Here is a 14114-nt window from a genome sequence, read left to right as displayed (position 1 = left end):
GGATGCTTAAAAAGAGCTTGGCTAATTCACTTGGCTGGGCTCTCAGTGCCCTGCTCTGACTGACAGGCCAGACCCTGGCTCATCCCTGAAAACTAGCATCAGGGAATGACATACAGTTTGATAACATAAGATGCTTAGGTTTTTTGGCTCAAGTGAGATGTTCAGAGCTAATAGCCCTGTGAGCTGAGTTTTAGCTGTGATCTGCACCTTGAGATATCCGTTATGTCTGCCTCAGGAAAAAGAGAAAAGAATGAGAGCTTATTTCTAGAAAGGTTTCCGATGAGCAGCATTTGTCATTGGAGGGGAAGATGGGTATAATTAGCTTGTCAGTCTAGTTTGGGCTGAGCAGGCTGTCTCTGCTAAGAAAGATGGACTAACTGCCAGAGCCACTGACAGGCAGTCGATAGCGCAGCAATTAATGTCATAAATAATTCCAGAACCAATTACATCAAAATGGACTCAGAGCTTTAAAAAGGTACAGAATTCTCTTATTCTCCCTGCTAACAGCAAGAAACAGCTTTCATTTTTCTCTGTAATTACTTTTCATTGTATATAGCAATACAGCTGAGCTTTTCTGTCCATATTTAAGCCTTGTCTTTCTCCAAGCCTCTTCCCCCACCACCAGCCTCCCTCCTTCACCCCACAGGACAAGGCTGTTAAAGTCGATCTTCCCTGCCAGAGCAGTGGGGTGAATGTATAATCTTTTAACTGGGCTGTTGCAGGAGAACTCCAGCGACACCTAAATGATTAAGAGCCAAGTTTTCAAAAATGTCATGGACAATGACAGCGGAGTGCCCCAAACAATGGTATTTGGAAATGAAGACATTTGTGAAATGAATGGATTTGTCTTATTATTTTAAAGGTTGCTGTGACTTTGCTTGTACTGAATTGATTGATTTTTTTTTCCTCTCTTTTCCCCCTTCTTCTTTTTTCTTTTTCTTCTTCCCTCCTTGGCTTTCTATGTTTGCAGGCAGGCAGAGAAGCCAGGCCAAACTATTCCCTCTACACTGTAAGCACAATTCAATACTGCCCATGTGTGCTAATGGGCATTTTTTTTTTTCCAAAGGGAGGATTAGTCTCTTTAACAGAGCGTTGGGCTGAAAAGCTTTTCTCTTGAACTGTCTCAACTCTTCAGCTAGTTCTCCCTGCATTGCAGTACATATGTAGATAACACAAAGTCTATTATACCCATAATAGCAGCAACACACCGGATATCACTGGGACTAATCGCCTCTTTCTTTTTTTTTTTCCTCTGGCCCCATCAGTTGCCTCTGTGGCTGGATTACAGAAAGGAGGGGATTGTGGGAAAGCAAATTACTGTAGTGTTCATTCACAGCTTTGTTCTGGGCCTGACAAACATTTCCAACTTTTCAACCATGGTGGCATTTACTGCAGAGGGACCAGGGAAAAATGGCTCATGAAGCTCCCACCGTTTCAAAACCAGAAACAGCTGCTGGTGTCGCTTGCAGTTTGCTGAGTGTGCTGTGGGCTTGTACTCCTGCCGCTGATGGCTCTCTCTTTAGCAGTAGGTGTCACTGCGGTGAGTGGTAATTACAGCAGAAGATTTTAGAGGACACGGAATAATTAGGCCAGCCCGCGCAGGCATAAACACTGACATTTACCATATTAAAAAACTGGAGATGTCGGCATTTTCCTCCCTCCCAAGACCACAACACTAGCAACCTCGTCAACAAAGGCAAGTTTGCAAGAGAACAAAGGGCCTTGCAGTTAGGGGAGTTTAACTAAGTGCCTGTGCTTGGCAGCTGGTCCTGAGTGAGTTCTGCTGACCACTTGGGAAAGGATGAGCTGAGGCTATACAGTATGTTTTCATTCCTGCTCCTTCCCCTCAGAGCCTACACAGTGCCTTAGCCCAGGGATGAAAAGTGGAGGGATGAACAGTGTAGCATGCTCAGTGACACTATCTCCCCTTCACTGGAGCCTGGGCAGAAGGCAGGCTCTCTCATCACATCCTTTATGTGGACCTGAGTGGTTCCATGGCAGTAACACCAGGTACATTTCCTGCTTCTACTGCAACAGATAGGCAGTAGAAAGAAAGGTAAACCCACTTCTGGTTCTGTTAACTCAAAACACCCCTCCAAAGACTGAAGCTATGGCCATATCCCCTGACCCTCCATCCCAAATGGAATGCAATGGTGCTTGGAGAGAAGTTGAGAACATCAAGACTGTGGCTGCAACTTGCACAAGCTGCCCCTGTGATGGATACAAGAGTGCTCCCAGTACACCACTGCTGCTGATGACACCAGCATGTACCCTCATGGTCTTCCTTTCTCTGAGAGTTTTTCTGCTATTTAGGACCTTGGGAAGCAATCTCCTGTCTCTCTTTTCTCTGAAACTAAAAGAGCTGTATTTTTTCTACCCGCTATGTACTGCGAATTATTATATAGGCACCAAAAAAATTGGATTCAAATTCCAGTCCCGTTATTTCCTTGGTATACAACACAGGACAAACTATTTAATAGTTCTTAGATTTATTTTTACTTTCATTTACTTTTTAATTTTCTTTTTCTTCTTGGTACAATGAGTGTAGTAATCCTTATTTAATAAGGTTTCAGGGAGAATAATATAACATCCAGCAAGGCATTTATCATAGTAGTTATAGTATCAGTAAAAGCATTAGTTATAGAGTAGTAGTAGAACTACTACTAGAAGACACTATCCTTTAAGTTTTTACTCAAGTCATGGCTGAAAATGACCATAGCTGGAATGCTAACTCGTGTCCTGACTTTAAAAATCTCGTTGAAAATATATGATAGTCACAAAGTACCTGGGACACAGGAAATTCTGATTGCTAGTTTTTATTGCTTGCATTGGATGACAGTCCTAGATCCTCTGGTTGAATTTTGGATTTATTTGGGACATCTGACTATTCTACTGGAATCTTGTTCTTCCCGGAGTTTTCTAAAGGAAGAGATGGACTTTCAAAACTACTCCTGGTTTTGGCTCTTGGTGCTTAGAGGATTAGAAAGTGGTTTTGGTGGTGATGGTTGCTGTGGAGGTTTTGAATAGAGACAGGTCTGGGAATCAAAGATCGTATAAGGGGTGCTGGACACTTAATAAACTCCTCAAATTTATTTTCCCTTGGTGTAATTCTGCAAGTACCCAGAACTCACTCCTATCTTTGCTCCAACTAGCATCTCTCTCATTCTGCTCTCCACCCAGGTTTGACCCTCTAACTGGCTGTTAGCAGAGGCAAACATATCATGGTACCTCTTCATGTAACCCAAAGTCAGTTTGTTCTATTTGATGCTAAGTCCCAGAAGGGTAGACCTTTTATGAATATTTTTTATTTAGAACAATGAGTGGAACATGGGAACCATTTGTAAAAGTGTGTTGAAGGAATCATTGAATTTGAATTAACTTGACATGCCTGAAATTTCTGATGGTTAAAGAGTCTCTCTTCTCTGAAAAAGTTAAACCAGGCTTTGCAAGATAAAACAAATCTCCACTGCCAAAATTTCAGGTTACCTTTAATTCCTTCAAATCACCAAGCTCTGTCCTTATCAGGAGAAATGCTACTGTCTGTTAGTCCTGCCATAGGCTCAGGCTCCAGCGGATAACTCAACACTATTCTTTTTGGAAGGAGAGAAAAAAATGGGAGTGGAAGGAGAGAAAAAAATGGGAGAGAAAGGAGGAACTTAACATTTTGATTTTTTCTATTGATTTAAAACCCATTTCTGTGCATTGTACATCACATGCATTTTGAATTTTGACAACTAATGGAAAAAGTATCAAACATATATAATACTTACAAGATATATATATCTTTGAATGTCAATTTATTCATCAAAGCTTTGTATTTATTGATTTGATAAGTATGAAAAATTGTTTCAATAAAAACATTTTGAAAAGTCATCTTTTTCTATCATCTAAGATATAATACACATATGCTTACATTAAATATAACCATTGATTTCTACTTATACTTATTTTCTTTACTTCCTGTGTGGACAAATATCTATCTAACTCTGTGGAGTTCTTACAAATTTTTAGATGGTAAATTTCCCCTTCTCACCCTTATCCTACATGGTCTCATAATGGTTAGGAAGAATTAAATTTCTTTTTTTAAAAATTGCTTTAGTTCATTGATACACTAAAAACATAAAAATTAGACATATTAATGAGATACCTTGTGATCTTTTGGGATATGTATACATCGTATAATGTTTAAATCAGATTAAGTATGCCTGTTTCCTTAAATATTTATCACTTCTTTATGGATAAAACACTCAAAATCCTTCTTCTGGTACAAGATTGCCACCCTATTGTGTACTAACACAGCAGAAACTCTTACTCCTGTCTCTGTGTAACTTAGTACTGATTGATCGACACTTCTCCATCCTCCCTCTCCTGACAATAAAAAACCACACATTTCCTTTCCCCCTCAGACAGGTGACTTTCTGAATGGACACCGCAGAGTAATGCCTGAGTTTATTAACAGCGAAAACATCATTAGGAGCAGCACCCGAGAATGGAGCTAGGATGGCATCGAGTAATGAATCCCTTAAATGTGCATGCTAAAGAAAAGAGATGACTCTCTTTGGCCCATTGCTGGTAAGCAAAATGCAGTGTTAAATTCTGGTTGTTCAATCAGTTTATCTGCCATCTTTTGGCTTGACTAACTGTTCTGCCCTTCAGTTTCAGCCTAAGTTGAATATATATATGTTTTCCATACTTCCAAAGATATCTCATTTAAAATGAAAATTTAGAAATTTTATATTTTTTAGGCTGAACAAACTGTGCCCAGGACTCAAAGGTAAGAAGCATTTAGTAGAAAAATTCCATAAAAAGAACACAAATGCAGGGTTCAATGCAATGATGGTTCCTCTGGTCTTGTAGTGACACACATTTTAGATTCTTATGATGTCATATCAGCCTTTAACCCAGCAGAGTCTGAACCTACTCAAGTGAGCCAATAAATTCACTTTGGTTGGGTTTCTGTCTCCTGTGTCTGCAAAAGACCTAATATAGTAACAGGTTCTGTTTCCCATATAATTTATCCTTCCTACTTCTTTTGTCTTGTCTTCTCCAAATCAAGGGGGTATCTCATTCTTTTATACCCTTAGGGAATTTGCCATATAACTTATTATTTAGTATAACCCATTTTATACTGATTGTTATGTACACACTTGGCTTTATCAATAAATTGCAAATCATGGAAAGTATGATTGTATAATTTCCTTGCACACAGTAGGTAGTTAGTCAGCATTTGAAAATGAGGATTAGTGGCAGATTCATGGAAAAGTCCATAGGACAAAGAGCTAATGAATTCTTCATTCACTCCTGTCACAAATATTTATTTCATGTTTACTATATATTTGGTAGTATGATATGAAATTAGCCTAAAGATGAATGTGTTCATCTTCAGAACTGACATAGATTCCTGGCATGATTGCCGGGAGGAAGTCGGGGAAAGGGACTTACGAAGGGCCAGTTCCTGGATCATTTCACGGTCAAAGGCAGCATACAGCTCAGCCTATTGGAGAAAATACGGATGAGAATTCTCTGTGTTTAATATCTGTCATTAAAATGACAGCAATAAAGCCTAAAACCCAAAAAGGGGAAATCAGCTGGGTCCTTATAGATTGTTGCAGCCAAGAGCAATAAAAACTAAATCAATCACAGATCATGGCAATAGATAATTTAGCTAGTACTGGAGATTACATGAAAGGACATTTCCAGCACTCGGTCCCCATTGTGGAAGAATGAACATGCCCTCAGAATTCAGATAGGCTCATTGAGCAGTCTGGGGTGATGATGGGGGAAGAAGGGAAAATTATTTAAATGAGATTTAAATTGCCTTGTTTCCTTACTCCTCCAAAGGTTGCCTTTGTTGTTACACTGTGGTATTTAACATCAACATTTCTGACACACCATGAGTTTCTTGGCATTTCCACCCTTGTTCAAGGGAAGGTAGTTGGCTCTCTTGAGAGTGGGCCTGTAGTCTGGGCAGCTGGAGGCCAGCAATCAGCTCATCACTAAGGCCAATTCTGAGACAGAGGCAATATGGAGACAGGTAAAGAGCACCTCCAGGAGCTGGGTGAGCTCTGCTCCAGGCCCGTCTCTGCCACTATCAATCACAGACCAACAAATCTGGGCATCAGAATTCTCATTGGAAAAGGGAAAAGATTAAACTCAATGACCTCTCAGATCTTATCTAGAGCTAAGACCCTGTAATTCAATGATATAAATTAAAAAATGAAGAACAGAGTCCCAGTACATGGCCTCAACTCTAGCGATTTTAGCTACCAGATCGAGTGCATGCCTTGAATACAGGTACTCCTAACCACCCCACCCCAAAAACTTAAAGTGTAGAATTAATGGATGCAAGAACAACCCACAGACAGCCTTCCATTCCTTGTGCCTTGGAGCTAGTTTATGTCGGTGTTCCCAGAGAGGGACAATTTTTCTCATGTCAAGTACAGTATTGCCTCCTCCTTTGTGCTGATGTACAAGAAATCTCTGGATCCATTTCTAATGTTTGCTTTCTCAGCAGACAACTACCTTGCATTAAGTTCCTGCTTAGACAATGTCCCTTGGATGTTAAACCACCTTCCCTGACCCTTGCCTGATATAGGCTCTTCTCTTAGTATTACTACATGTGGGAAGAGAGCTCACACTGCTTTTAGGAGAAGGAGATGAGGCTCCTGGGTATTAAAACTAACTAAGCAGACACCAAAGGCAAAGAACAAAGGACTTCTTCCTGTTGACATGAATCACTGAAGTAGGCCTAGCCACTTAAATCCAGGAGCATGAACTCAGAAATGTGTCACCTGTGAGGTGGGAAGTCCAGGTGGCAGTGGATTATGCCACCAACAAGGAGGTCAAGAGTATAGTAAAGGGTGATTGCAAAGACTCTGTGGAGAATGTCAGTTGATCATTGAGTTTTAAAACTGTATCTGAGACAATTCTAAAGGCTTAAAGGCATTTCTTTGGATTTGAAAATAAATGCTACTTAATGAAGTACTGCTAAGGGACATTGATGGCTTCTTTAGAGAACTTTATGGAAGGAACATAGTTTAGGATTAGAAAATAGTAAGTTAGACCTTAGATATCCTGCCCCTCATTTTTCGTTCAAGGAATCAATATGTTTCTGGCAGAGTTTCTGTTCATTCAGGATCACTTTTCTCCACACAACGATCCGACGAATCAAGTCCCATTTCAAACATGAAGATTTTCTAGCTGTTCTCAGAAAATCTCATCATCCATTCATAGAACTCATTGTAATGATGATGGAATGTGGTTAATTCACCAAACTTGTTCTGGGCACATTGCATGTATTACATGGAACATAATATTATACCACATATATTATCTCAATTTACCCTCTCAACTGCCTAAAGGGATTGGTACAATTATTATTCCCATTTTAATAAGAAAATCAAGGTTTTAAGAGGTTAACTCAGCATGTCCAGTGGAGCTGGGACTTCATCTCATGCATCCTGTGACTTGAACCTACTATAATTGATGCTGCATGACCTCTACAGCACTGGTTCCAGCTGGCGCTTTAGAAAATGGTTATCCGCTCTTTGCCTTTAATACACTTTTATGATCCCATCACTGCAATGCCACTTAGGTCTCTTCTGCCAACCTGACTCCCATCTTCCAGAGATCAAGACTCTTCCTTGTTCACCATCTCCTTCCCCTGGGATCCCCAGCCTGCAAGCACACAATGACACAGGGCACATCCCTCCAAGCCTGTTCTTTCCTTGGGACCCTAACTAAAAGCCCAGCCAAGCCAAATTTCCTTCCAAATTGTCCTTTTGTCTCCATTCTTCTCTCTGCTGAGCTGGAAGAAGCCGGGGAGGCTACAAAAAGTGATTAGTCCTTTGTGTACACACAGCTCACACGGTTTCAGTGCAGCTGGGCTGCAAAGCCAGTTTATTATCTTAAGAAGTGGATCTGGTTTAGCCTGAGTTTACATCTCATCTGCCTCCCACTCATTAGATGGGCTCCAGGGCTCAGGTTACATTGCATAAACTCAGTTGGTATGTATACAATGCCAACAATATGGAGGAGGCTAACATGTGTTGAATGCATCTACTGTGTCTTAGGGCTCTGAAGGTCACTCACTAAAGTAATGTATGGTGCTAGTGTTGGTGGCTGAAGGTCAAGTCATCTTGCTTTTCATAATGCATAAACCTGAAACTCACTCAGACACCAATCATATGACCTAAACCTTGGAACAAATATTTTACTAAGTAAATCAGTGAGCATGCTGGCATTTCTATTAACCTTCAATGCACTGCTGACAGAAAATGAATAATGATAAATAATAACTCAAGCCTGTAAATCATGCTTAGCATCAGAAGAAAAAAAATGCTCGTGTGTGCTACCATCTGTTAGGAGGAGAGCAGGGACTTGAGGAGGGATGTGGGGGCAGGGAGGGCAGACTGCCTTGGCTGAGGTAAGCACCTTTTGGATTCAATAAACTGACCAAGAAAGAATAAGCCACTTCCAAACAGGATTGATGAAGGGAGGAAAATCCCTTTTCCTCCTGTCTCCCGTTTGATGGGCATTTGTTTCCGACTTTTAGCTGCCGCTCTTGGATGTTTCCTTTTTTCCTTAAGTCCTGCCTCACTGAATCTGCTTCCAGTCTGTCCACTGGGTTTCTGGGTCATTTGAAAAGATGTCCTCTAACTTAGCAAAACCCTCATGGGGGCAAAACTCTCCTTCCCTCACCTTGGAACATTTAGTTCGCATCATACCAGCGGACAGCTGCCCTGCGCCTGTTGCCCCTCCTTGTAAACATTTCTGCAGAGTAAGGGCCTAGGCATGGATCGGTACACTGTGACTCCAACCATCCCTCCAGACAGAAATTATTTCCATGTCTATCAGGTTGTGAGATACGGAGGTCTCCACTGAATGGTTCTATGAAGGGAAACTGTCAGTGTGCTTGGGCGAGGGAAATTCTAGATGCTGATACTTGACATCTCAGAGCCCTTCTTCCGGGAGTTGGGAACAGACATTTGCTTTTCTCTCATCTCCCTGCTCTGCCTTTCCCTGGGGCCAACATTCACCAAGTGGGCATAGTCTTCCAAGCATGCTAGCAAAGAAACAAACACGTGAATGTTCTGTGGTCCAATTCCTTGGAATCAGAAGTCATCTACATAATTGTTTACTGTTTCTGTGAGCACCCCAAATACCAAGGCAGCTCTGGCCTCAAGTCACTGGAAGTCTGGCTGGAGGCCACACTGACCCTTTCTCTTTTCCAGGTGATCCCAGGCTCTCCTGACAATAGCCTGCTCTAAAGGAAGCCTTAGGGCCCTGTATTTGTTTCTCTGTGAGAAGTGAGGAGCAATGTCCTTGCAAGGATACCAGCTCATGAGGCGGATCACAGTGTGTGGCTCTGGGGATTTGTCCATGCAGGCTACTCAGTGAGTTGAATTAGTCTTTTCCTTATGAATTACATAATCAAAGACAGAATGCATTCTTTTCTTGTTTGCAACACGAGTCTTTCTTCAATGCCAGTAATTTAAAGTCATTGTGTGCCCCTTGAGATTAGGGTTACGCTAAGTGATGATAAACCAGATAACCGGTGTAAATGGAAGAAAAGTATGAGTCATTTTAGGCCCAAAGAAGCTTTGGCTTTTGCCTTCCTTTTGCTTGCTGTTGGATCCATTTCCTCTTTGGAAAATGGGGCCTCATCAAAGAATTGGCAAGAAAATGCAACCACAGAGTACTGGGTTTACCCTGGGAAACTTGCTAGCAAGTCATCACCAAGCTGAGTGACTTTGGGTGAATTGCACTCCCCTCTGGGCTTCAGTCCCCACACACCATAGAGGTTGCTAACATTGGGAATTCATGTGGTAAACTTCTTCCTTATCGACTGCGCCTTCTTTACTCTTTAGTTTCCTCACTTTTGTTAATTAGAGGGGAAAATAGATGAAAGAAAAAAACGGAAGGAAAAGCAGAAAATTAGCATTTTCTCAGCTGCACATTTCAGTTATTAATATTGCAATTTGAGGTAATGAAATTCACAAAATGCAAAAGGTTTAAGGTTTGCTTGGTGGGGTGAACTGAGCCACATGGTATATGGCTTGAATTTCAAGGTGAGGTTCATTATGCAGAATGCACAATGTGGGCAAGCTAACAATGCCATAAACCCTTCACTTCTGCATTTCTTGACTTTAATGCTGCATTAGTGTAGGTTTTGGGTTTTAATATGCTATATAAATACAGAATACATATTTGTAAGTACAGCCACTGTGAAAGGGAGGACTTTTCTGTTTTAAATCTCAGGCCCAAGTCTGTTTGCTCTCTGGTTGACTTTGTTAGAAAGCAGGTGGGAGAAAGTAGGGCACGGTGAGTTACCTAGGAACAATCCTCATTTATGCCTAAATCCATTATGAAAGGTAGGGGCTGGCTTTTTGCCCTCACTGCAGTTTGTGGAGATTTAGTAATGGAGACTGAATGCTCCTGGGAAGGAAGGCATCAGGATAAAGAGAGATTTTGCTTCGCTCATCCTTGGCACCTGCCTAGCCAGCTCTGCTTGGTTGTATCAGCACAGCCCTTCCCTTGCTTTTGCTGCTGCTGGTCAGGGCAGTAAGCTGCCTTATTTTCTTTCCTGTTGGTGATGTTGCTCACCCTGCAGCGGAAGTCTCTGGACAGCAGAAAGGATGTGCATGGGTCACAGTGTATGTCTAAGAAAGAACATAGCAAATTCAGTGCCTGTAACATGGATGGTCAGGGATTCAGCAGATGCTCTACTGGAGGACAGTGTAGAGTCCTCACTACCAAAAACATCTTAGGCCTCTGGCCTGTCTGACTAGCTTCTTTACATTGTCAAAGGCAGCAAAAGGCTCCATTTTTCTTCTCTAAGAAGTCATCATTATCAGCTTCAGCAGGCATAGTTGTCTGCTGTAAGGCCCTTTGTCCCTGGGCTTGGCTCCTAAAGGTCTTCCCAATGGGTATGGGCCCAAGATGCAATGGAAAGGAGCTTGATATTATAGGGAAGCCAATATTGTTGGAGAGGTTAGTTTGGGTAGAAATGTGAAATTAGTTTCTAGAATTCCAAGAGAAGGTGCTATGTCCCCAGGTCTTCATCTGTGAGCCTTGATGTAAGGCTCAGCAACCTGCACCCATTCCGATCTGTGTCTTGTCCTGAGAAGAGTATCTCTGCATCTCAAAATCACAAATGTCAGACCTGAAAGGGGAACTAACTCAAGGCAATACAGCCCCCAAACTACATAACCTTTAAGACTTGTACTTGTCTTAGAGGGTTTGGCATTTTCTGAGGTTATTATAATGAGATAATAGCCTCATTATCGCCTATGGTCTCTACTTTCCTTTGAGGAAAGATTCTATTATGCCATAATCAAACCACTCAGCACTTATGAAGGACTTACTATGTGCCAGACCCAATGATAGCTACCATATCCATATCCTAATGCATAAGATAATGGTGCCTGCCTGCAAGAAGCTCCCAGTCAGCCAAGAAGAGAGAGTTTGCCAATAAGTGCTCTCACACTGGGAGGAATGCATGATAAATAAGCACACACATGAATGTGGGGTTCTCTGCCTCAGGAGAAGAAGTCTTAATACAGAACAAAAATGTATGGAACATTCAAGGAATGTCAAATGGTTTGATGAGCCTCTCAGTTAGGACAAAAGATTAATCACAATGGAGATGAGAATGGAAAATAGGCCTTAGCTGGAATGTCAAGGGCACATTTAAATCTCTTCCAGTATTGGATCTAAAGGACTCATTTCTGAAAAAATGTCATCATGAAGCTTCATTTGGACTTCCTAGGACCTGGAGCCATCTCTAGGACATCCAACTTGAAGGGAGAGTTTTTTAGGTCTGTTGTGGTCAACATGTTGTGTTACAAAGACTACAGTCTCCCCTTTCCTGATAACTTTCTATGAGCTTGTCTTTTTTTAAAAAACCAATTAATTTTATTGGTACATTTAAGGTACACAATATAATGACATTCACCAGTGGAAATTTGCATCTTTACATAATCCATCTTGGTTCTTATTTTTCCCCATTCCCCTGCCCTTCCTTCAACCCCTCCACCCCTCCCTATCTACAAAGACTTTGCTTCCATTTCTTCTTTATCTCATATTAATTCCATTCCCTTCTTTCCTTTCCCCATCCCTCCAACTTTCCCTTCCCCCTTGCACCTTTTCTTCCTATTTCACATTATCTATTATACCTTTTAGTCCTTATTTACACTTTTAGTTTCTCACACTAGAGAAACTATTTGTTATTTACATATGTTTGTTCTATTTATTCCACTTAAGAGTATGGCCTCAATGTGTATCCATTAAGCTATAAATGTCTCTAGTTTCTCATTCTTTATGGCTGAGTAATACTCCATTTTATATTAAAAAAAACACATTTTCTTTATCCAGTCTCTGGTTGATGGGCAATAGGGTTGCTTCCAAGTTTTAGCTATTACAAACTGTGCAGCTATGAACATGGGTGCACATATATCACTGTGGTATGATTCTTTTGATTCTTTGGGAAAGATAGCCAGCAGAGAAATAGCTGGGTCAAATGGGACTTCCAGTCCTAGTTCTTTGAGGTATCTCCGTACTGATTTCCACAGTGCTTGCACCAGTCTACACTCCCACCAGCAGTGGAGCAGTGTTCCTCTTTCCCCACAACCCCACCAGCATTTGTTATTGGTTGATTTCATGATAGCAGCCACTCTTACTGGGGTGAAGTGGAATCTCAATGTTGTTTTCATTTGCATCTCTCGAATAACCAGTGATGTTGAACATTTTTTCGTATATTTATTTGTCATTTCTACTTCTTTGTGTGAGAAATGTCTGTTCATTTCAGATGCTCATTTTTGGATTGGGACTTTAAATTTGGGAGGTCTGATTTTTTAAAGTTCTTTACAGATTCTTAATAGTAGACCTCTGTCTTAGGGACAGCTGGTGAAAATTTTTTCCCACATTGTGGGTTGTCTCTTCACATGGTTGGTGGTTTCTCTTGTTGTGCAGAAGCTTTTTAGTAAAAAGAGATCCCACTTGTTGATTGTTTGTGTTAGTTCACTGGCAAGTGAAGTTTTGTTCATAAAATCTTTTCCTATACCAATGTCTTCAAGAGTTCTACCTAAACTCTGTTCCAGTCAGTTCAGCATTTCTCTTTTGATATTTAGATCTTTAATCCATTTCAATTTTAGTTTAGTGCATGGTGAGATATAGGTCTAGTTTTAATCTTTGGCAAGTTGAAACCCAATTTTTCCAGCACCATTTATTAAAGAGGCTATCTTCCCTCCAGGAAGGATGTTTGGCTCCTTTGTCAAAGATGAGGTGGCTGAGTGTGTCTGGAGTTGTTTGGACAACTTCTAATCTGTTCCACTGGTCTTCAGGTCTGTTTCTTTGTCAGTACCATGCTGTTTTATCACAGTGGCTTTGTAGTATAGTTTCAAGTTGGGGATTGTGATACCCCTACCTTGTCTTTATTGCCTAGTATTGCTTTTGCTATTCTAGGTCTCTTCTTGTTCCAAATGAATTTTTGGATTGTTTTCTCAAGGTCTGTGAAGTATGCTGCTGGGATTTCCATTGGGATTGCATTGAATCTATATAGCAGTTTTGGAAGTATGGCTATTTTCACTGTGTGGATTCTTTCTACCCAGGAACAAGGGATGTCTTTCCATTTCCTGATATCCTCTTCAATCTCTTTTTTCAGAGTTTTCAGAATGGAGGTCTTTGATTTGTTTTGTTAGGTTGCATCCTAGGTATTTCAAATTTTTGGATGCTATTGTGAAAGGAATTGATCGCGTCATTTCTCTCTCAGTGAGTCTGTTGTTCATGTAGAGGAAAGCTATTGATTTTTGTGCATTGATCTTGTATCCAGCTGAATTTGGTTATTAAGTCTAGAAGACTTTCGGTGGAGTTCTTAGGGTCTTCTATGTGGAGTGCCATGTCATCTGCAAATAATGACAAGTATACTTCTTCATTTCCTATCTTTATTCCTTTTATTTCTTTCTCTTGTCTAATTGGTGTGGCTAATGTTTCCAAAACTATATTGAGCAGGAGTGGTGATAGTGGACATCCTTGTCTTGTTCCTGATTTTAGTGTGAAGGATTTCAGTTTTTGATCATTTAGTATGATATTGGCTGTTAGTTTTTCATAGATGG

At 40.8% G+C, this 14114-nt stretch overlaps 1 protein-coding gene across 21 annotated transcripts in view; it reads left to right on the top strand.

Moving 5' to 3' along the window:
• The window catches only part of Lrmda (leucine rich melanocyte differentiation associated), a 1370443-nt gene that overhangs the window by 1152740 nt on the left and 203589 nt on the right, over positions 1 to 14114 (top strand). For 3 of the 21 annotated variants that reach the window (XR_015440522.1, XR_015440509.1, XM_087185395.1), the window contains one exon: positions 4407 to 4572. The exons of 17 other annotated variants lie outside the window; for them this stretch is intronic. Coding sequence is in view for 1 of the 4 variants with exons in the window: in XM_087185395.1 (XP_087041521.1) it covers positions 4407 to 4414 (8 nt within the window). In the remaining 3 variants the exon portion in view is untranslated. Of the gene's footprint in view, positions 1 to 4406; positions 4573 to 14114 lie in introns of those variants that run through there. One more of the 21 variants, XR_015440514.1, reaches the window with a different exon arrangement.

Source organism: Heterocephalus glaber, unplaced genomic scaffold (assembly GCF_053883595.1).
Source record: "Heterocephalus glaber isolate CG9 unplaced genomic scaffold, H.glaber_assembly_v1.0 deba00001497, whole genome shotgun sequence".
Classification (NCBI taxonomy): Eukaryota; Metazoa; Chordata; class Mammalia; order Rodentia; family Bathyergidae; genus Heterocephalus; species Heterocephalus glaber.
Note: the sequence above shows the minus strand (reverse complement) of the source record. Positions and strands in the feature narration are given on the sequence as shown.